At 40.0% G+C, this 24258-nt stretch overlaps 1 protein-coding gene across 2 annotated transcripts in view; it reads left to right on the top strand.

The window, feature by feature from the left end:
* Positions 1–24258, top strand: part of PPP1R1A (protein phosphatase 1 regulatory inhibitor subunit 1A) — a 368279-nt gene that overhangs the window by 229776 nt on the left and 114245 nt on the right. The window contains exons 3-4 of one of the 2 annotated variants that reach the window (XM_085654772.1): positions 11026–11063; positions 14099–14162. The exons of the other annotated variant lie outside the window; for it this stretch is intronic. Coding sequence (XP_085510898.1) covers positions 11026–11063; positions 14099–14162 — 102 coding nt within the window. The remainder of the gene's footprint in view (positions 1–11025; positions 11064–14098; positions 14163–24258) is intronic. 2 annotated transcript variants of the gene reach the window in all.

Genomic DNA, 24258 nt, shown 5'->3' with positions numbered 1-24258 from the left:
GGTAAGGGTGTTTTTAAGGTTTAGGTGTGGGTGAGTTTGAGTTGATAAAGGAATATATATTTATAAATGTAAATATAAACAGATACACACACATACATTTATATACATATATTTATATGTATGCACATGCACACACAGTAGGGGTTTTCCTTACCTGATATATGCTTATCATTTTGTGATAAAAGCATGCATGGTAAAGACAATGTGTGTTAAAAGGAGTGTGTGGTAAAGGGACTGCATGGTAATTCTTGCATTGTAAAGGCATTCTTTGTAATGTAATACAACGATGCTTGACTGCATTGGTTAATACTGTGGGAATAGCAGAAAGCTGATGCCTTTCGCAGGCACTGTTCACTATCTGGTGGTTTAACAGTGCACAGTTTTCTGATATGTATTAAGACCTGCTGCAGAGGGACAATGCTCTTGTGTACTGCGATAGCCTTGAATCATTACATTATATAATACGTTTTTCTTAAGTACTGTAACAGGATTTGACTAACACATTCTGGTGAAATTGCTTTAAAATTCATTGTTATCGCATCTATTTTCCGAAATGTTTATTGGACCTCCTGTATCGCACCTGGTCTTGAGTCCCTCACACAACCAGCCTTATGATGAACTCTGGGTGTTATTTGTGACTCTTAAGAGTATAGGACCCAAGTAAGGCTTGAGCCTGCTCACTCCTTATATTAGCCTGTGGACTGCCATTGTCCCATGTGGTGGTGGGCCAATTAGTAACTGATCCCAGACTTTGTTCCCAGCAGTTTTTTGTATATTTATTTGTGATTCTATGCTTAGTGTTTGCTTAGTGTTTATCTTGTTGGAATTACAGTACTAAACTTCCTAAAAGTAAAACCATTGACCGGTCAATGATTTATTGTGAGTTACAATGTGCTGTTACTGACTTTACAAGCCATAACGCTTCCCTGAGGTAGCCGTGGACTTCTCTCTTTACTACCTTGAGAGACAAGAGCTTAAAAGATGTGCTTGCTTTTTCATTTGGGGTGGCAATAATATGGGAAGCCACAGATACCAGCAGTGTTGGACTGGCCTTTTTAGCATCCTGGCAGTCGTGCACTACCAGATGGGCCAGCTTGAAAAAGCCAATTTGTGGGTGGGTATTTTTGGTTCCATGGGACGACAACACCAAAAAAAGCATCCCGTACAGTAACACTTTCAAGCTGGCCCATCTGGCAGTGTCAGAACGCCTGAAAAGACAGTCCAGTAGCGGAACCAGTAGGAAATGGCATAGCTTTACACAATTGAGGTTAGTCGCTGCAAGATCCCCTAGGTCTTCTTATAAAGTCGTTGCATCATGGATATAAATTAAACTGCATACTGCCTAATACCAAACCAGTGAGTCTTGTTCCCTAGTTTGTGCTTCTTTTATGGCATAACTTTATCACTTTCTTTATATTACACTGATCATTTCAAATTGTGATTGCATTTATGTTTATCCTATACCACCTATTGTGCTCACACATGAAACTTACTCTCTAATGGTTAGCAATAATGCCCCTATAACATTTGTATTCTTCCTGCAAAGCCCGCGAATTTCACATTATATCAATTTCACAAATGTTCACATTATGTGGTTGCAAATTTTTGTGTAATTTAACCATTGGGAATCTGGTTCAAGCAAAAAATATGGCCCATGTTTTCTAAAATTTTGCGGTACAAAAGTGTTGATTTAGGATTTACTTTCCAGGGCAAAAGTAGGCTTTATTTTGTGCTACTTTGCACCAAGAGGTCTACTATGGGTGGTGATTGGACATTTCCAAGCTACCACCTATAGATTTTTGACACAAAGCCCTTTCTACCAAAAAACGTAGCTGGAGCTTTGCCCCATTCATGTGTACATTCCTTGGGCATGCATAATGTTGGCGAAAATGTTTCTGTTTTTTCAAGCATTTCCAACTTTGTATGTGTGGTGTACAGTGCAGCATAAGCAACTTTGGGTAGATTTTAAACTGTCTAAGCATAGTATTTTGTACTGGCAGGCTACCACGGCAGGACTAGTTTCAGGTTTGAAGGTTCTCCTATTTGTGCTTAATTCTCTTTGTTAGTGAGTCAGTAAAGACGTGTTCCTTGATTCTTCATCCACCATCACTGATCGCTCTACAATCTTTGGTGAAGCAAATGGTACCACAAAGATCCAGGTGACCTGTTGGCGAAAACAAAAAATCAACAACAATCTTAAAAACTCACAATTTGATGGGTGGGCAGCGGCTCTACCCAGCCACACCGCATGCTCGCAGCCAGTCTCCACGACACCGGTATACGAGGAACCACCCTCGACTGGATCTGCTCCTTTCTCTCCGGCAGAACCCAAAGGATCAGACTCCCTCTCTGAATCCACCGAGATATATTGTAGTGTACCCTAAGGATCCTCGCTATGCCCCATGCTCTTCAACATCTACATGGCCCCGTCGCCTCCATCGTCAGACAGCATGGACTCATCATAGTATCCTATGCCGACGACACCCAGCTCATCCACTCCCTCCCGAAAAATCCCGAAGACTCCAGACTCTGCTTCCAGGACGGAATGAAGGATGTCGCAGCCTGGATGAACAACAGCTGCCTGAAGCTCAACTCAGAGAAGACAGGGGTCCTCGCCATTGGACCCTCCTCCACCGCGTGGGACAACACCTGGTGGCCTTCCGCCCTCTGACACCCACCCATTCCAACAGACCATGCCCGAAACCTCAGCATCATCCTAGACTCCTCCCTCACCATGACCCACCAGATCAAAGCTGTCGCCTCCACCTGCTTCAACTCCCTCTGCATCCTCCGCAAGACCTTCAACTGGATCCCCTCAAATGCAGAAAGACCGTCACCCACGCACTCATAACCAGCAGGCTGGACTACAGCAACGCAGTCTACGCCAGAATAAACAGAACCCTGCTACATAAGCTCCAAACCATCCTGAACACCGTAGCCAGACTCGTCCTCAGAACCCCACGACACGAGCACATGACCCAGCACCTACGAGATCTGCACTGGCTCCCCGTCAAGAAGAGAGTAACCTTCAAGCTACTCACCCACGCCTCCAAATCCCTCCACAACATCGGACCCAAATACCTCAATGAGAGAGTATCCTTCCACTTACCCAAAAGTAACCTCCGCTCAGACAACCTCGCCCTGGCAGAGACCCGACACATCCGCAGAACCAGAGCAGGCGGAAGAGCCTTCTCCTACGTCACAGCAAAGGCCTGGAACAAGCTCCTAGTCAACATCAGACGCTCCCTTACTCTGCACACCTTCAGGAAGTGCCTAAAGACCTGGCTCTTTGACTGATCCGGAGCTGCATCCCCCCCAGCGCTTTGAGACACTCACGGGAGAGTAGCGTGCCCTATAAATCCCTGATTGATTGATTGACTTAAAAGCTACCCCACCAGCCTCTAAAAAAAGTCTGTGACCTCTCAAGCGCTTCAGCACGTTATTGGTTTGAGTTACACATCGTTGTCTGGTAGCAGTTTTCCCTCTGCTTCCTTTTACCTGCTGATCATACACATGACGCAGCTTGCAATGCAGTGTTCGGTGATCAGATGCAAATGGGTCACCCGCTCACGCACACGCACATGTGAGCAGATTCCCAGTCAGCCTGGCCTCTTTTATAAGAAGCTGTCTCTGTACTGTGGAGTGTGCTCTACAGAGATCTCCCTCCTCTCCTACGTTCACTATGTCCACGGCATCCATTTTGGTCCACAGGAGATGGTGGCATGTCAGTCATTATATTGATTGCCCACTGACCTAACAAAACCAAAGGCACAGTTCTTTGTTATCAGCAAATATTGACCATTACCCCCCTGCTTTATTCCTGGTGCCATATGTTGTTTGTTTGTCAAGAACCCCCGACCAATCAGGTTGCTGTTAAAGGAACCTTCTTTCTGCCTTTTCATTTTTCTGCATGCCACCTCAAATGTCGCTCATTGTCTCTTCCTGTTCCGCCTCTTGTCAGGGCTCCGGAGTTTCTAATTAAAATGATTAAGAAGCAGATCAATTAACTGTCCCTTTCTGTAGTTTTCCAGACACATAGCACTGATAGTACTGTCTTAGAATGTACAGGCAGAGACATAATTACAGTAAAAAGCTATAGACACAATATATTTTAGGTAGGTATTTGGGAATCTTTTGCCTATGTGAATTTACTCAGTCCTGCCACTGCGTGTGATGTTCCTCCACAGGCTGTCCTATCCAAGCTTGATCATGTATGGAGAACTACATGGGGCCGGTGTGGGGTATGTTGAGCTCCGGCCAAGTGACTTAGAGAGGACAGGCCTCGAGATATGGGTCTTTGTTGGTGATGGGACCGAGCTTCTAGCAGGAGGTGGTACTGGGGTTAGTTTGGATGGTGTGGCTTGCCCTTTATGGGCCAGGCTGGAGATGGGGCTGAAATGAGTGATAGTTATGGAGAGCTTGGACTCAAACCTAAACCGAGTGATGCATTTTGGCAGCAGCAATGGTTTCCCACCACTGCAGGCTTCACCCTCTGCAAAGTTTCAATTTAAAAAACAAAGAGAATCATAGTTATGAGATCACTCATTTTGCAGATTCATGCATCATTCGAATGAGCTATCTCATGTATAATAAAGGGGAGTGAACTAGAGATCCAATGATCTGTGACACTACAGAAACTCCAGTGAATGAGCCATGGACAGGACCACTCAGAATTATGCCATTTAGCGACTGCAGGGTTTTCAGCATGATCACAGATTTGCTGCATTTTTGCCACATAATCCATGATCTGCTGCATAATTTGTATATCATGTTTTTTTTTATAGTTCTAGCTGATCAAAAGTTACTAAAACACAGCAACATGTGTTGGAAGTCTCGTTGCAAAGGTTGGCAGGTCAGCTTTCCGTTGCTTATTTCTTTATGATGTGAAACTTTTGCCCAGACACCGTTAACCTGTATAACATTGACAAATAAAGAGGCAAAACTTTCGTAAAATGTGCTCCATTAAATCACACAATTTGGCTTTTCTTGCCACATAATTTAGTCAGCCATGCCCCATAATTTGGTCCTCGGCTGCCATATAATAGCAGCAGCGCTTTCCATGGATTTAATCATACCCAAAAAATGCGTGTCTGGTACGAGTCGGGAAAACAGGAAAGTCAAACGTGCTTGCTGCACCAGCAGAGACCGAGCTAAGGACCCTTGGAAAACAAGCAGATGCAACGCTTAGTGTAAAGAATTTCGTCTGTCATACCGTTAATCCATACATCTGTTGCTTTAACTGAATAATGATTTTTAAACTCCACTGAGGCCTTCATTCATACCTCAAATTCATACTTCTGTCTAACGCCTGTTTATATTGTTAATCCTTCTCTCATGTGCGCCTCCCAGAGGTACCAATAGAAAGGCCTAACACTGGCTGGGCTTTCTTTTGCATGCAAAATGAGTTTGCATAACAAGTATGCCAACTTAATGTAATAGGTTTGTATGAGTTGCCAGTCCCTGCGCTTCATTATATTATTTTAAACTGAACTGGAGAAAATATACATCTGTTCCATCTTTCGTCCATTGTTTTAACTCTTAGCACATATTATGAAGCCTTATGAGCCGGTGTACAAAGAAGATCTCTTATACAACTATACATTGATGTCTTCCTGGTGGTAGCACATTGCTCACTTTGAAAGTTACATGCAGTTTTGGATGAAACTAATGCATTTGATATTTATTTGGAAAATATGATTTCTTTTTGTTGCAATAAATGTCAGTCAGGATGCAGATAGGGATCTGAAGCTACCCTGGTCTTGCCTGGCTGTGGTGGATAGTTGTGATTTGTGTGCGGATGAGCCTCTTTCGGTAAACCCAATGCACTTCGGAAAGGTTGTCTCCACTCAGGGAGCGTTGAGTCAGTGATGGTGGTAGAAGCCCAGTGGCAAAGTCTCTCACTCTGCTTTGCCTAACCACATAGCATTTCTTTGAGGATCATGGAACCTTTTGATGGAAGGTAATCTGCCAAGTGCAACTCTCACTTGCAAATGGGATTTTCCATCTGTGAAAGTCAATGTCAATGTCAATGTCAATGACTGTAGTCTATCATTTTTATCATTTTTTCTTCTGTTGTTGGTATGGAAAAAAACGTGGAAGAGGTTGGCCCATCTCTTAAGAACCTAGCTATCTCAAACCGTAAACAAGCTCTTCCTAGGATTGGTATAAGAATATCCCTTTAAACGTTTGTGCAAAAAACTTATGCTATGAAATAGAGCAAGCTGCTGTCCCTTGGATAATCTGTGTGTAGTCAGTTTAATGTAAAGGTGGTTTTCAATAGTAATTCATTTATTCATTGCACTCAATCAGATCTACAAATATTTCTGAAAACAGATATTAGATCTCGTTGTTCTTATGTGATATACCTCTTGTTTAATTAATGAAATGATAAGTGGTGTCTACATAGACATTTGAAATAAAATTGTACACGTAGAATGTTATTATCCAACAACAGAAGATGCTTTTTGGAATTATCATAAAGATTGTAAAGTATTTAAAATAAACCAACTAGTTGACGTTTTATTCCTTCAATGAATTGATGATTAGGATATATTTCGCTAAATAACTACTATGCCGAAAAAATAGTACACCTCAGTTGAGTGAAATTCATCATATACTATCCACAAGCTTATGAGTTAACCAGTTTTAACATTTTATCTTAGAATCAGTACTTCTAATCATGATGGGCAACCAAGGATACAATATTTACAGAGTGACTATTTTCCTGCTGACATTCTGATTATATTTGACTTGACTACTCGAAATAATCACAAAAAATAAAATTACCATTTTGACAAAAACTGAGTTGTCATACAAACACGTTTTTTTCTGAAGAAAGACTAAAACGTGGATTTTAATTATTAGAGAGAAGAACAATCAGAATAGTTCTTTGCATGGTCACGCACAACGGACATTAAGTGTGCTTTCAATATGTATAAAAAGACAAATCTTTAATTGATCGAGGACTTGCTGGGAAAATGTTTACCAACTTAGAAAAAACCTCTGTATATTTAATGGTGGGCTGTGTCCAGGATCCATAGTGTGCAGTGTCCAGGCTTCAAGAGCTTCATATATTAATCTTCCAGAGTATATCATGCTATATATATCTCATGTAAAAATATGGCTATTTCTATTGCAGGTGAGCAATAAGGTTTGTCGCTCATGACCCCTGTACGTTTCATTGCATTTGCAATAAAAAAATAAGAAAGCTTCAGGGGGCCCTTTTTAGAGTGGGCCTTTTTATCCTGTTGAGCTGACAGTCCTGTGAAGGTTCATCCATGGACAAAAGGATTCAGATGGTGGAGTCAGCTTTGATTCTCTAGTCGGAAACTAGCTCTGTCTGCTGTGTTCAGCCTTGAGGACCGCCTACTTCTGTTGAAATTGTTAATTGACTGCTCAATCTAAGGTTTAGCCATTGTCAGACAGAATCATTCCTCTACAATTGTACTCAAGCAATCCAATTTGTGTCTTATGTATCAGAGTAAAAACTGATTTGTTGGGGGTTCCTCAATAGTGATATCTATCGCTCTATTATTGAGTCTTTATCTATTCTTTTTTGATTGACCACTATATGATTCTAATTTGTTATTTTATCTATATGCTGACAACTCACAAATCCTATATTGCATCTAAGATATAGACAACACTAATATTTCCTATCTGCACTTGACACAGACCGCTAAGAGATGGTGAATTAAAAATTATGAGATTATCTCATCTAAACTTGAGAGAATGTTGACAGGATGTTACCAGCTTTTTACTCGAGAGGTTAGAAATCTTGCAATATTAATAGCCCCAAGTCTTGCTGTTCTCCAACAAATTGCAGCAACCTCCAAAGCTTGTCTTTCATCTTCAAATTGTGCTTAGACCTTTTCCACTTCCTACAGTCTTGATAAGGTGATTGCAACTAATGCCCATGCCCACTCGCAGCTGAGTTTGAACTGCCTTGGTCTTCCAAAAATGCTTGACTAGACTACAACAAATATGTATATATTTTAAGTGATCTTTCTTCTCAAATGTGTGATCATATTTGACCCAGAACTAATGCAGCTGAAGTGGTGTCTTGTATCTCCTACAACACAGCTTCTGTATTTTTGAGGAAGTAAATTTCAAAATATTGGAGTAATGGAAACTTGTACATCTATTTTAAATTTTGTTTTGTATCTTCCAACTTTAAATGTCAGACATGGCAAGGCAAAACATTTAGATTTCAAGGTTCTTTTCTGTGGAGTGCTTTGATAAATACACATAGAGGAGAATGCAACCACAACAAGGTTAGATTTTCCACTCTTACTAAATTTCTCTGCCAGATTTAGCATTCCTGACAGAACATATTTGGTTTGGTGTCTGAGATACCGGTATAAACTATCCGACAGCTAAAAGTGTTTCATCAACCTGAGATTTGCATCCAACAATAGGACCACTTCTGCACCTTTCAATTGAAGGGTAATGGTGCAAAAACGTATGTACAATTTGTCCGTAAGCCTGACATACCTGACCCCAACCGAGAGCCAAGAACAAGACCATCTCAATTTGAGAACAGAACTGAAGATCTTTCTGCTCTTTCAGTCTTGCCCTGAGCGCTCTCACGAACTGACTGGCTAATTATAGTCTACACACCTGCCAGTGCTGAGATGGCCAAAACTACTTTTGTTTCATACTTTTGGGGCAATTACATTTCTCAGTTTGGTCTGATGATATATGCTTCTTCTGAGGATGAAATGGAACCTTCTGGTGGCTATAATAATTGCCTATGCTATATTCATGCGAAATCTTCTCTCTTGACCTATTTTTCTTTCAGTGACACTTCAAGTAACACATGGTGCTTAATAAATCACTAATACGTAAATAGAGAGGCATTCAACATGGCTGCAGGACATCCTAGTTTTGGTCAGGGTGGCACTAAATATTTTATCAGTGATGATAATTTGAGAACATTACATCAAGATCACGATCAGTGTAAAAGCAACCCATATGAGCAAACCGGAGATGAAAATCCGTTGTTCAGGCACACCTATAGCTGTTGGGCTTTTTTTTTTGCTCACAGACAGAGGCTCCTTCTCATCTGTCTTTGATCATGGTGAGTGGCGTTGCGGCTCCAGTGCTGATTCTATTTTGGGTCTGTGGTCTACATAGGTTGCAATCTTATTGGGGCTTTGACTTTTGTCAATGTATAGTCTGGTTGCAGCAGAAGCCCTCCTTTTTTGGCAGGTATGAACCCTTCAGGTGCTCCTCTGAGCCTTTCAGACATAGTCTCAAGGTGAAGGGTGACTAAGTTCTTGCCCTGCTAATGCTTCTTTCTGCTCCTTAGCAGAATCTCCTGATGAAATTAAAAAGAGCCAAATGCCGGCTCAAAGGTCTGGTATTTAGATGGCTTTTACAGCATAGAAAACAAGTCAGCACCCAGTCTTAAGGTTTGCCATCTTTAATTTCAAATTTCCTAGCCTAACAGAGCAAGGGCCATTTCTGTTTTTACTTTCACTTGGGTGTTACATTGATGATTAGGAGGTGAATTAGGAGGGAAATGGATGTCCAGTAAAGTTCACCTTAGACATTGAAAGACAGGCATCTGAAAAAAGGAGGAAACATCCTGGTGAAGCGTATAGCGACTGTTTTCTTGCAACAGGATCTTTGATGGGTTATCCACAGGAAAAGGTTGATGGCAGAGTCTGTGGAGAGCCAGCATCTTGCTTTGAAGTAACTATGTCCTAGCAACTCATATTATGTGTACCATACAGTTACATTTCAGAGGTTAAATGTAATTGGTGGTGGTAAGCAGAGCCCATGTAGGTGGATTTTTACAGACCCATCTCCTAGGATAAAAAGTCCTGTTACCTTGAATGTGAATTACTGTTACCAACCAATCGACTGTCAGCCCACCCCCTTTGATGGTAACTGGGGGCGATGGGATACTTTGAGTGCATCCTCTGCTTAGCAGATTCCAGTACCTTGAGCGGGAGCAAATAAGAAAATTTTACCCAGTGGCCAGGCCCCTGTGGAAAACACACAAGATGATTCAGAAACATACAAAATAATGAATACTACAACTGACTGTGCTGTACATGGACACTCACCCTTACATATTAAAGGCGTTATTTTACAGTACTTTAATTTCTTAGTCAAAATTGCTCTTCATTTTAATGATTTTAAGAAACATATAGTTTTTTGTATGTTATCAATGCAGCAACAAAATATAAACTAGAGCAAGGCAGAGAAAGGTGAAAGTGAAGCCAAGGGAACATACCCTGCTGCAGTGTTCTCAATCATAGAAATTTTATAAAAATACATTATGGACTAAACCCTTTTCCTGTAGGTCAAGATGATAAAAATGCTTGTGTTCAATGTAATATTAAAAGTATGAAAGGGAGCATGCCCTAATTTGGGAAAAAATATTTAGAACTATAGTTTAAAATAATATCCTTAAAATTTCAGAAAGTCTATGTTTTTTTTTTTTTAAATCTATGTACATTTTGGCTATTCAAGGTCATCTGAAGCAAAGCAAAGAAATATTGATCACCATAACACTGAATAATGACTACACAAAACTATACCGAATGGTCAATTACCTTGGTAGCTGTTGAGTATAAGCCCTGGTGAAGGTAAATGCTTTACAGCCACATTTCTCAAAATTATTTTGATTACATTTTCACCACAAATGTGTGAGAGTGGATTGAAATGTGCTGATGGAGTTGGCCTCATGAGTGCTAATTTGATCGCAGAGATGAGAATTCAGAATCACAGGCAGTCTGAGTTTTGCAAATACATTGTTTGATAATTTATGATCGATGCATGTATACCAGCAACACTTTGGGCGAATCTGAATAAAATATTGATCTTTGGGTAAAAGCAAGACACTACTTGAATGTGTGTCACAGAAACACTCTAGAACACTGTTAACTAGATTCCAGGCAATGCAGGATACATTTTGCTTTACCTCAATTTATAATTTCCATTCAGAGGTCATAGCAAAAGATCAGGCCAGTTAGAAAACAACTTCAATTTGTCAATCCTTTTTTCTCCACTCAGAAATCGATGAAGACAGAATTCTCAACCCCTTTCATAAGGTAAGCCTATTCTGGTTTTGTCTAGAATAGTAATGTGCGTGTAGAGTTGTAAGAATTCTTCAGATGCATGTGAAAATGGTGGCCAGTGGGTGGACAATCAATCTCCAAGAAGGTGGATGGAATGACAACTTTGAAGTTGATTGAGAATTGTTCATCTTTAAATCATAATTTTAATTTTCGATATACATATGTAATGCTTAGTTCTTCAAACAGGATCTGAATATCATTGGAATTTATAAATAATTAACTCCACTTGTCTTAGACTCATCAAGCAAACGATAAAAAAAAAAAATTCTATTTATATGATAGTTTCTGTTCGATTGGAATGGTTAATTCAGTTTTTGTCAAAGTCATTGGTGCTCTCCTACATCCCAGTGTACTGGCATGACTTCTCCCATCAATCCCTGTTGACGGTTCATCTCAAATAAGATAATAATCGAGGCCAACCAGACATTATCTAAAGGGGACATATTTTGAATGTTGTCATAACATGTCTCTAATCTCAAGCAGAAATCATCAAACAATGTAACATTCTCAAATGCCTATTGTTGGTGACTGTCAGAGATGCAGGACTTCATAAAAGACTGCTTTTATTTCTCTCTAATCTCTTTGATACCTGGTAGCATGGTTGGAGATAGATTGTCATCTTCTCCAACCATGCAGATGAGTATAGTCAAACAGTTGATTTGGGATTCACACAAATCCATGTAAAACATCTAAGAAAAGACCCTCATTTTGCAAGTGAATCAAACAGACAGCTCTCTACCATCAACCTTGGAGGAATCTACTCAAAGCACATGTATGTGATTTGTGCAGAGACCATGAACTGTCATCGATTCATACGTATGGGTCTTTAGAAGTGAAGTCATGGATGGAGAGTGCAAGAAGAATAGTTTGCCTATTACAGTGAGATAAAATATCTCTAGCAAGAGCAAAATGACACCTAAACTCCTCTATACTGTCATATAAAGCATCATAGCCTTAATACTAGTGGTGAAATGATTCTAGTCTGTCATGTTAATTTTTAAATAAATATTTACCTCTTAGGAACAGGTATAGTTTGGGTGGTATACATAGAAGGCTCCTAAACAAAACGACAGTAATTTCAACGCAACAAACAAAAATGTGAAGTATTTTATTTCCATCCAAGTAAAGCCATTAGGATCATATTCATCGCATTGGTTCGAATCTGTCTTGCTGACCCCTCTTAGTTTCCGAGCTTCATACAATTTTGTACAATGGTAAAATTAGCAAACAATAATGGTGAAACCAGACCAATACCGTGATTAAAGGGGGGTTTCGGACGTAACACTATGGCCACAGGTGCTGAGAAAGAAAGAGAGAAGCTGGACAAAGTGTAGTGTCTGAAGGTGTTAAAATCAAAGAATATGTGCTTTTGTTTTTTACCCAAAACTGGTCCAAGGCGAACGCTAGTTTACTGGGTCCTTTCTACATGTAGAAGATTCATGAAGGATCAATCATAATTTAAATTAATATTTCTCTGGAACAGAATATCAGTATTTGTATGTTTTGTTTAAAATCTATGAAAATATGAAATTTGAATGTATTAAATATATGAGAATTCAATGCAAAGAAACATGAGTGTATGAGATTTAGCTAATTATGAAGCTGTGGATATTCTTCTGCAAACCATAGAGAAACCATTAATAGACTAATACCATATCCCAAATGGAACTTGATGCAACAGGGGAAGTCTGCATTGTACATGCTGGTTCTCATTGTCTGATTTTGGAAACACAAAATTCAGTTGAGTTGCTGAAAAAATTAATCGCAAGAAAATCTAATAATTCCATTAAAATGTACTGTTGATTACATTTGCATCTGTCAATTAGGACATGTAATGCTTTGACAAATGTTCAACAACTGTAACAGGAAAAACGTAGGAAGGTGTGCAGTAAATAACAATATTATTAATATTATTAGCTTATTTTATATCATGCTATACATCATTAACCTAGGTCGCAATCTAGAGGTCTCACAAAATTGTCAAAAGCAAGTGCTTATTTTAATGTTACCCTTATTGGCTAAATAGATAAAAAAATAAAATTGATAGAAGGGATGCCTCTTACAAGCTCACTGAATATACATATATATTTAGGATTCAGGAATGCAGATTAGCAGTGGAATAAAGGTTTTTTTGTCTTCTTTGTTCTCCAGATTTGAATGTGTCACCATTTTCACATTTATTGGCAGAACACTTTATTCAGAGTTTGTTACTATTTGCAGGACACATTGTTACATTAGGACATGTCCCACATTTGTAGGCTGCAATGCTTTAACATTTTTTTAACAAGGGAAATACAACACTGCAATTCTTCTCTTCAAAAAACATAATGGCATTTTCTTCTAATCTTTTCACAAAGCTGCAAAGTTTAAATTGCTAGAAACAATCCATAAACTTTGTATTTGCTGAGAAAATACAGTATCAGCAATAGCTAATTTTTAGTTGGGGAATTGTCTTGCAAAAATATCACCCTTCAGTAATGCTTTATGAAGATTGCAAAAGCTCACAACTTTAGAAAGTTCATATACTTTGCAACTGTTAGCAAGAGTTGTATACTCCCGCCCATAGCTTTAATCACACATCTATTCTTTTTGTAGCTATTTTGTGGTAAATTATGCTCTTTTTATGCCTTTTTTGTTTCTGTCAATAGCAGCCAAGACGAGTTTTTTAGATGCACCTGGAGATTGCTTTAAATGTCAATGTGATCTCTCTGCTATAACAAATGTCCACATGTGAATATTTTGTAATTTCTTATTAGGAATCTTTAGTGAAGGTTTCTGTCTCGGTTAGTGGATAAGTACACACATCACAATTTTATAATTGCAACAGATTCCATTCTCCATGATGGACCATTGTTTTCTACGCAGTGATCACTATTGAGAGAACTTCCACAGTATTTCTGGGAATTTAGACTTTTTCCAAATGATACCTTGACACCTTGCTTTTGTTTCAAATTTCTTCACCTTTGTCATCATCCTGCTCTGACTCTTGCTTCTTTTCTTTACTGCAGTCGTCTTTGGTGATGTCCCCACGGCAGAGAAAAAAGATGACCCGTACCACACCCACTATGAAAGGTACTGGGCAGGAGAGAACCCATTGGCACGATTCTCAATCATTTCCTTTCACTACCTGACCAGCATTGATCGGAAATATTTCTATTAATTCATTGGGAAAGTTGGCTGTAGAAAAGGTCATGTTTACTGCTTTCCTGTGCCATCTCACCTATTTCTCTAGTAAACATCATGGTTTTATAAGTTTTGGTTTCTCTCACTGTGCTCATTATCCAGTCTTTCAAGGCTTCTATCTTTCCCTTGCCTTCTACCCCATGACAGGTAAAAGGTAGGTTTGGTGCAGACAATGAGATTTGCTTTGAAACAGGATCTGTTTCTCTTCAACACATTACCCCGGCTTAAGAGTTAAATAGCAATTTTGTGCCACAATTGTGTCTTTAATATATACTATCTTTCTCTGTAGGTCATTTGTTCTTTTGTTTAATCTACAGTTTGTTATTGTCCTAACTTTGTCTTGTATCAATCGTGCATCTAGTGTGAGTCTCTCTTTAACTCCTATTGCATCCCAGTAGTCTCTATTTAATAAGCCACTTTTCCTTTCTTCATTTTTCCATGTGCTGTCTTGTGTTCTGATTTACTCATTGCCTCATCTTCTCTTTTGCTTTTTCACTGGATTTACTAATCTCCTAATTCATTAGTTCTACTCCTATTTCATAATTTACTCCATCCATTACTAATGAATTACTAATTCATTGCTTGATTCATCTTCAGATTCATAATCTATGTGACTCATTCAGTTATTAAGTAATGTGATTACTTAATAATTACTTGATCGCTTTATATGTTAATTGCTGCTTAATTGATTCTTCTACTTAGTTTTCCACTGTGTTCCTTCCATAGTCATATATTCATTCATGTTCTAATTCATTTACAAGCTCTTCTTCGCTTTTGTCTATCCAGAATAGACTATACAATGTTTATGGAGTGGGTTTAAGCACAGAAAAAGAGTCAACCAAACAAGGTTGTATTTATTGATTCTGGATCAGGTGCTTGTTAATCACAGAAATCGTCTACAGATATCAGAAAAAAAGGGTTGAAACTTATAACAACATCAAACTACCATTGAAGTAAGAGTGGTCTGCACACAAAGTATTGCGCAACATCACAAATACTTGTCAGCTCATGTTTTCTCTCATCTTGCCACTCTAACTTTAAACCATTCAAAATTGAAGAACATCAAGACTGAACGGTATCATCCATGTCCTTATTTATCCTGCAACTCCCTGTCTCAATCTTTCAGCAGGGAATATCAAGGCTGAAGAACCACATTAATACCTTCAAGCAGTTTCTTAGACTTTTAACCATCATTCTCTTTGAGGGACTTTCTAAGGATGAGTGATTTCATTCGGCACTTTACCTCTTCATTGTGTGACCTTCAGTTGTTCATTTTCTAGTCAAGATATTTCTCAAATATTCAATAAGTTAGGCCCTCAAGTTTGAAGACCTTATAAACGGCTGCATTCACCAAGACCATGTCTTCTGTAGTTCAGTATTGAGGATCAAGGTATTAAAATAGAACACTGGAGGGTATTATAATAGAACAATTGATGCTTAATTTATTCAACAGAACAAAATATTTATCAGCATGATGTTTACATAGGCAATGCATAAAGAGCTGGGTGTAAGGGTAGAGAAAGGGATATTTTACTTTTTGAAGCTAATTTGAATTATGATTTGAAGATTTGTTATTAAAGGTGGATAAGCGTTCTCTTGACTTCCTTTAACTTGACTTTTTGAATGTTCTGTATTTTCTAATTTCTGTGTAATTTTTACAAGAGGGTATTGGTTCTTTACTATACACGGGGAGTTGTGATTTGGGACAAAAACTTTGGTGATGTGTAACCACCTTCTTAGGTGAAAAAGTAAAAGTAGATGTTAACAATGAAAAGGTTGGATATCTAAAAGCAAGTGGCCTCTATGCAGTGCTTAATTTGAGGCAGTCGGTTTCTTGTGCTCGGCACCGACACTTAATTGTCCACACCGGCCCTGGGGACAGTTTACCACAAGGTGGCGCTGTCTGGCTAATTTAGAGATGATCACAACAACAGTCAATTATTAATTCAATCCCGACTCCCAAGCCATTCTTATAGATTTGGGGGCCTGGAATATTCTGAATTGTCAAAGTGTGATGGTTAGTAGTTGTGTTGTTACTATCATTGGCAGCATGACATGGGCAATGTGTGGTGCAAGCTGCAGTGGCCTCCTGAGGAGAGCCCTGGCACTTTTTTTTTTGTTTCACATATTAAGCGCTGCCTCTGTGGAAAATTAAATAATTTGCTTTGGATTTAAGAAAGCGTTTAGCAAACTCTTTTTCCGTGGTGCCTCTGACTGTCTTGTATTATGTGTGTCTGTATGTATGTGGTATTTAACCCCTTCCATGACGGAACGGTTCCGTCATGAGCATCGGTTGCGCTGTGCTCATGACGGAACCGTTCCGTCATGGCCCCGCCCGCGCTCGAACCCTTCAGCACCGCGGGGGAATTCCCGCCGCGCTGAAGGGGTTAAATAGAGCAAGCCTAGTCGAAACATTCATGCCTTTCTGGTGTTAAGTATTTCTTCCTGCTTTAGATCTTGCCAAGCACAGCTTTATCTGTTTACAGGGCTAGTATAATCTAAATACAGAGAAATGACAAAAGGTCAGTGCTCTTAAGCCACTGTATAATAGTTCATTCAAATATTGGTCATTTCACTTTAATAGCCATTGGCTGATTGTAATGGTCTTTCATGACACTAATGTATCTGCATGAGTCTGATAAGTCATAATAGCTGGGAATGCACAGGTGAGGATGGTGGTGGAGTGGTCCAACTTGACCTTGACTCAAAACTGGCAACTTATGGACGGACCATGCTGGAGCCCGCAGACTGCTGTGGGACCGCGAGTGTCTGGAGAGCCCTCAACACATACATCACATACATCAGCACCCCTGGCACTACGACTCTTAGGACATAGGATAGATACATGTTTATGCGTGGTCAGTGTCATACCCGAGCCCCTACACCCCCATCAACTATAACTGGGTATGTATCTCCTTTCAGCGATGCAAAGAAATCTATAAGGTATCAGACTCGGGGAGGCTCCATTACACACACATCCAACACTGGGTGACTCAGACTGCTCTGCGGACGGGGGCCACTAAAGCCAAAATCCCCTTTGAGATCCAGTTCCCCAAACTGTTTGCCCCAAAACCAGAATCTCAACACTCTATAGACGAGACCCCAAAGACTTGCCGACACAACAGGAAGTGGTAACAGGCCTTGGGTATCTAGGTAACGCTTAAACGATGCAGAGAGACATACGTGCATCTTCCACCTCCACTTTAGGGCAGGAAATACATTACAAAGTCTAGAACGGATGGCCCTACACCCCTCACAAACTACACCTTATGTACTGCAATGCTCCCGTCGATGCTGGAGGGGATGTTGGGCTCTGGAAACACCACTACTCATTTCGTGGGAATGCCAGAAGATTTGTCCCTTCTGGGATAAGATGGGTAGAACGTACTAACCTTCCAGATCCCGTCTATGCCAGAAGTGATGATCTTGGGCATAAAGCCTCTTCACTGGGCATGTCTCACTAGGGACAAATGGCACATGTGTCTCCAGTGTCTGGGGGCAGCGCAACTGACAATAGCGCACTACCGAAAAATGACGAAATGCCCAGTGTTAACGCTGTGGTATCACAGGTTGTGGGCTACTCAGGCAGTGGAACGGCTAGTAAGCAATATACACAGAACCCACATTTTTATTTCAGGCCAAATGGAAACCGTTGGTGTTGCACCTGGAGGTGGGGGGATGGCACATAGCGCTCTTTGCCCAAGGTGGAAAACGCTGGGTCTTTTTCAGTGACTGTGTGATAGCTGAACACCAATAAGTCAAAGAGTATATGGAAGAGGGTATAGTGTGGACTGGAATTCGGGAATGTACCAGAAACAATGTACTGTAGGTGGACTATAGGGGTTTGCTATGACGTCACCTCCCACATTTGGGAACAATGTAAGGTAGGGAGGGGGGTGGAACGGGTGCACAAGGCATTGACAGTGTGAGGTGCAGTGTTTAGAGCCCCGGTATTGTTGCACTAATATGCTTTTCTTTGCTTGTTTTTAGCAGGCCCTTTCTTGCACGGTCAGCCTGTGCTTTAGAATTGTATACCTCATTAGACTGTTTATATTTCCTTGAAACACCAATAAAATGTTTTGAGTGGAAAAAAGTCTTTAGGCTTTGTGATTACATGTCATTTATATTAAGGTAAATCTGCTTTTTGTTTGTTCATGATGAAACTCAAAGAGAGTTTGACCTTCGTTTTCATTGGAGAAAGTTGCCAGAGGCATCAGGCCTATTGTTTTGATTGTAAATACCCAGCCAAAGCCAAAAGAGATAACATTTGTATAGTACAAATTGTTAAATGTTTTCCCACCAGCAAATGTATGGAAACCCTGTTTCCAGGAGTAGGGCCTGCTGGTGCAAAATTGTCACACAGTAAATCATAATTAATAGACACAGCCTGGATTTTGGTGTTTAGTTGTCACTTGTGACATCTACTTAGCATATGTGGTTTGCACGCTGGTTATTATGAAAGGCCCTTTTTGGAAGTGTTTCAACTTGTAATTATCTGGACAATGAAATGCTTTAAGTTGTACTCTGCACCAAGTTTGATTGTTCAGATTTCAGGCAACGGTTTATTAGAACTTTCAATTAACTAATTAGTTGATCAGGAAGGAACATTTTCATCCATATCTCATTTGTTTTGTTAAGTTCTCAAGCATTTCAAACTTTTCCTTGATAAAGTTATAAACTTAACTAAGTTGTCCAAACTGCAGGAACTTAACAAAAGTGCAGTACAGTAGGCGTTCTTCTAGTGAGGGTTTTTAGTGCTAAAGATGTCTGTAGCATCCTACCAGCCCCAGTACCCACCAGTAACCAAGTCACACACGGAGAGTGGATGTTCATGTCTTTTTTGTGTTGTGTGTAAGTCAGAACTCAACATTCTAAGCCTGTCTTCAACTCATCCCTCCAACATTTACGTCACATGCCTACAGTGTGCAATGGGAACCAAAGGAGTTCCAGAATTTCTTTTTTTACAAGACACTACATCTCTTGCTTTGTTCGATAAAAAGTTAGAACCTTTTAAAATCTATAAATAACTAAATAGATGAATAAATTCACAAATAAACACATGAATAAATACACAGATGATTACAGATATACAGGCAATTATAATTACCCAATTAATACAGGCAATTATAATTACTCAATTAATCATCGTGGCTCCTGAATCATACATCTTGATCGGGTCACTGGAAACTGGGAACTGGCAGTCGAAGTGTCAGTGATCTGCACAGTTGAGGTGGAATCATCAGCAGAGACAGAGTCACCAACAGTCTGTCTGGGCTCAATATCTACATCAACATCGATGTTTGGTGAGGGATGGGCCACATGTCGAAAGTGAGAGGAATCTCTCATAAGGGACTTCCCAGATGCTGGGCATTCACCATGTGTCCTTTAGTATTACTGATGATAAATGGTTCAGCATCAAATGGAGCAGCAGACTTTCTTTTTCGATGTTGTTTGACAAGCACTCGATCTCTGCTTGTAAAGATGACGTCCCTTACATAACGTTGTCTTTCAGAATATATTTTCATTTTTGTTTGTGGCCAGAGTCCATAGTATGAATTTCTCCTTCATTCTTGGTTCTGAGGTTGGTCCGTCGGGGTAGCTTGGTCATCATAGTTCTTCTAAACAATAGAGTTGAAGGGCTTTCCCTTGTCGTTGAGTGAGAAGTTGAATGGTAAGCTCAAAGAGTAGTGTTCAAAACATCTTTGAGGTTGAGCTTCTCCAATGCAGCACGCTGTCTTTAAAATACTCATGAACCGTTCTACCAGATCATTGGCCTGGAGCCAAAGATGAGTGCATTTTTGATGCTTTATATTGAGGTGATTTAGAAAGTCTTTGAATTCTCAACTCTTGAAAGATGGACCATTGCAGGCACACCCGATGTCGCAAAGATGCCATCTAACTTTTGACTAGCTTCTCATGTGTAGTGGATGAAAGGCCTTCCGCCAATGTAAAATGGAGTATTCATCAATGATGATCAGAAGATGATGTCCATTCTCAATAGGACTGAAAAAATCAATAGCAATTCTCTCCCATGCATGATGTGGCAATTCTAACACATTCAAAGGGTGCTGCATGACTTGAGGAGAAAGACAGTTGCATATATGATAAGTCTTTAGTTCTTTTTAGACCCTTTGATCGAGAAATGGAACCAAACTCTGTCATGGAGAACTGTCTTGGTGGCAACTATTCCTCAATGTCCCTCATGGGCGACTTCAATCAGTTGTTTTCATAGACTCTCAGGAATTACATTTCAGGTACCTCCCAGAATGAGGCCTCTTGAGTCACTGAAAGCTCATCTCTTACATTTTTCAAGTCTTCAAGTATTCACTGTCATTAGTGAGCGGTCTAGATTGCTGGTCCCGCCAGAGATGAGCAAAAATGGCTTACCTTTAACATGTCACTATTTTGTCTCGTGGCAGTGATGATTTGTCATAAAGACAAGGTACCTGGTGTGCTCTATTTCACAATAAAATTGATGTAGGCCTACATTGTCTTAGATGATGTACCAGGACACTGCAATGGCACTATTGAAAAATAGTCAGCGTGATTATTATATTTGCTTGGACGATAGAGAATTGTATAGTTGTATTCTCACAACCTCAAACCCCCAACGTTAAACTCGAGGAGGCATTTTGGCTTTGGGTTTGCCAAATATTGCTTGATGATCAGTACTAGAACACATGGAAGTATTCCCAAGCCCAGACCACTGCTAAATTTTCTTTCTCAGGTTGCGAGTAAGCACGTTCTGTTTGTGACAGGCTTTTGTTGGTGTATGCAACAATATGTCTCTGGGCATTCTGCTGTCTGCTGTTTCTGTGCCAAGTTTGCACCTAACCCTACAGCGCTAGCATCAACTACATCCTCTGTATGAAGTTTGGGATCAAAGTAAACCATATCAGTTGCATTCTCAAAAGCTTGTTTGATTTTTTGGAAGCTCTTCTCACATTCAGGTGACCAATGAGAAGTCACATTCTTTTTTGTCAGTTCTTGTAACAGTGCATTGACCGTAGCAAAGTCCTGTTTGCATCTAGAACAGTAACTGATCATTCCAACAAAATGATCATAACATAGAAATGTCCTGTGGGGGACTGGTGTTAGACAACGCTTCCACTTTAGCTGGTTCAGGTTTCATACCCCTTCGTAATATACATGGCCTAATAATTTCAAGCTTTTCTTGTGGAATTCTCATTTGTCACCATTTAGAGTTAAACCTGCATCGTTCAACAAACAAAATGCGTGTATAAGAACTCTGTAATGCTCTTTCTGTGTGGTTTCAAAAACGAATATGTCATCACTATTGTTAAATCCATTTACTACAGGCTGTATGATACGTTGAATGACGTTTTGGAAAGGTTCTGCTGCAGAGGATAGATACACTAAAACTCAATTGCTTGTAGCGAAACAGACCAATATGTGTAGAAAAGGTTGTAATGTGCGTAGATTTGTCTTCAAGCTCTATTGGGTGATATACTTTATTTTAGACCAGTCGAGAGAAGAACTTCACGCCATTCAGTTAAGTTTTCATATCAGCAATGTGCAGATGTGGATGTCTCTCTCGCTCAATCGCTTTGTTGGCCTTACGCATGTCAATCCATGTGCAAACAGCTCCTTCAATGTGTCTTTTAGGCACTACTACAATGGGAGAAACCCATGGCGTTGGACCAGTGGAACGTTCAATTATGTCATGTTTAAGCAATGAATTAAGTTCCTTTTCAACAGCTTCTTGCAAGTTAAACACAATTTGTCTGTGTGTTTGTGCAACAGGACGAACATCCTCATTAATATAACTTTATTTATTTATTTTTTGCAGAGTTTTATATAGCGCGAACTTGACCCGAATTGGGTATCAGAGCGCTTTACATAGCACCAGTTATGTTACATGAGGACACACATTCATTTTTGGTAGGCATGGGGAGATTAAGTGATTTGCCCAGAATCACAGGATGTTCAGAGCAATTGCCGAGACTCAAACCCAGTAACCCAGGTTCGAGGTCGACCGCCCTAGCCGTTAGGCCAACTCCTCTACTTTACTTTCATTGTTTTGAGTTTTCCTAACCCGTGAAATAATGTAGTAAATTGACTTACAATTTCATGATGGGTGTTCATATTGTAGTTCACTGATGTCAGTTCCATATCAGCAGCAGTGTTAAAACTCAGCAAACAGGCACTTCAGGCTGTTTGTTGAAGTACATGAATAGGTGCTTGAACTACTGTTTTAAGGGCGTTGAGACAGCCCATGCATAGACTTTAGTCTTTGGCTTTGTAAGTTGAGGTAACGGAGATAACCATTGGTGCTTCTCCTCAGGCATGATATTTATCGGCGCACCACTGTGAATTATGAATGGTATTGAACACCCATTTATCTTTAGAGTGATCATCAGACAATGTTTGAATGTTTGTGTTGTCTTTTCATGACTATTTTACTTCACTTTGAGTTTTTTGCTTACATCTGACTGGTCCCATATGTGCATACCATTCTGAAGTTAACATCGACGTTGTACAGTTGTCATTGTCACTTTCACTAGAAACTGATACTGAGGAACTCTTTGTTGATGATTTAGATGATGATCAACTTCATTTGGTGTCGATTTGCCTCAGTTGGTGTGAACGCTTGGCCTTGTGGGAGCGCATTGAGGTAGCGTTCAGTCGGCCATTTTTTCTTCACACTGTGACGCACTTACTTTTCTCTTTGCCTTACAAGTCATCACAAAATGCCTTTCTTTACCACAGCTGATGCATATTTATTCAGTTGCAGGACATTTGCCTTCATGGGGAAATGACAGTCCACACCTGTAACATGTTTTCTTTTACTGTGGAGCCATCACCCTGTGTCTCTCAGCCTTATACTTGAGCTTATTCTTCATGTTCATGACTGACGCATTTTGGCCCTTCATGTCAGTCGCTTGACGATCAGCACTCTTTTCAGTGCGAGCAGCCTTGAGGACTTGTTCTAAGCATTCTTCAGCATTCATCGCCGAAAAGAATCTAACAGACAACCATCGATTAATCTTTGGCGGGAAGCTTCTTCATCATTAAACTAATTGAATATACAGTGCTTTACCAGAACATCCATTGTCTCAACAAAATCGTCGATGGTTTCACCTGGTCTCTTCTGTTCTTAACTGAATATGTATCTTTCACAATCCACACGTGGCACTGGATTAAATTTGACTTTAAAGCAGCAGCGGTCCCTTCTTTACGGCAGATGAGAGTCGCTCCTCTGCTGCTGGCACTGAAAAATTAAATGTTAATAAATTACAATTCTTACCATTTTATTATTCCCTTTCTCCAGCCCAAGATGATGTTTGGGGGCAAGGCCACTGCTGCTGACTGGCAGCAGGGAGTAGTGCTCATTCCAGCAGTTTATGCTCCGCATGTCACTTTGGCCGGCTGTCTTGCGATGGCCAGCTTGACATATGCAGTGTAAACCTCTCCTCCCAGCTGTATGTCTCAGACAGGTGGGTGGAGAACAGGCACAGGCACACAGTTCCTGTAGAAGCGTTGAGACAGCCCGCTCCAGCCAATCCTGGCACTGCAATCATGCTGCCCATCATTATCAGCAGTATGAGAGCAGCATCTGAATTTCATTACAAGACCGAAGGCTACCATTATGCATATTTCTTTTAATGCAGTCTCCAAGCCGCATACATCATAAAGCAAAAGTTCCAGAGTAGAACGTTAACAATAATAAAAAGCATGAGCCCATAACAATCTGCATCTTTTAAATGCGGCTCCAAGCAGATAAGTCCTTTACATTATCTCTTACTTGATACTCGCTATTACCATTTAGTTGATACTGTTTAATACTATTTATGTTTTTTTTTTTTCAAAAATGTGATTGGTTTACTGCCTTATATTGAATGCTATCTATCCCTCTTGTTTACACTTTATAACAACATTCCCGCTTACTCACTTCTTTTCTTCTCGGGCCATAATCCCCCTATCTCTCTATCCTCTTCCCTCAACCGACCTCCAATTTACGGAG

The sequence above is a fragment of the Triturus cristatus genome, chromosome 4_1 (genome assembly GCF_964204655.1).
Source record: "Triturus cristatus chromosome 4_1, aTriCri1.1, whole genome shotgun sequence".
In the NCBI taxonomy this organism is placed as follows: domain Eukaryota; kingdom Metazoa; phylum Chordata; class Amphibia; order Caudata; family Salamandridae; genus Triturus; species Triturus cristatus.
Note: the sequence above shows the minus strand (reverse complement) of the source record. Positions and strands in the feature narration are given on the sequence as shown.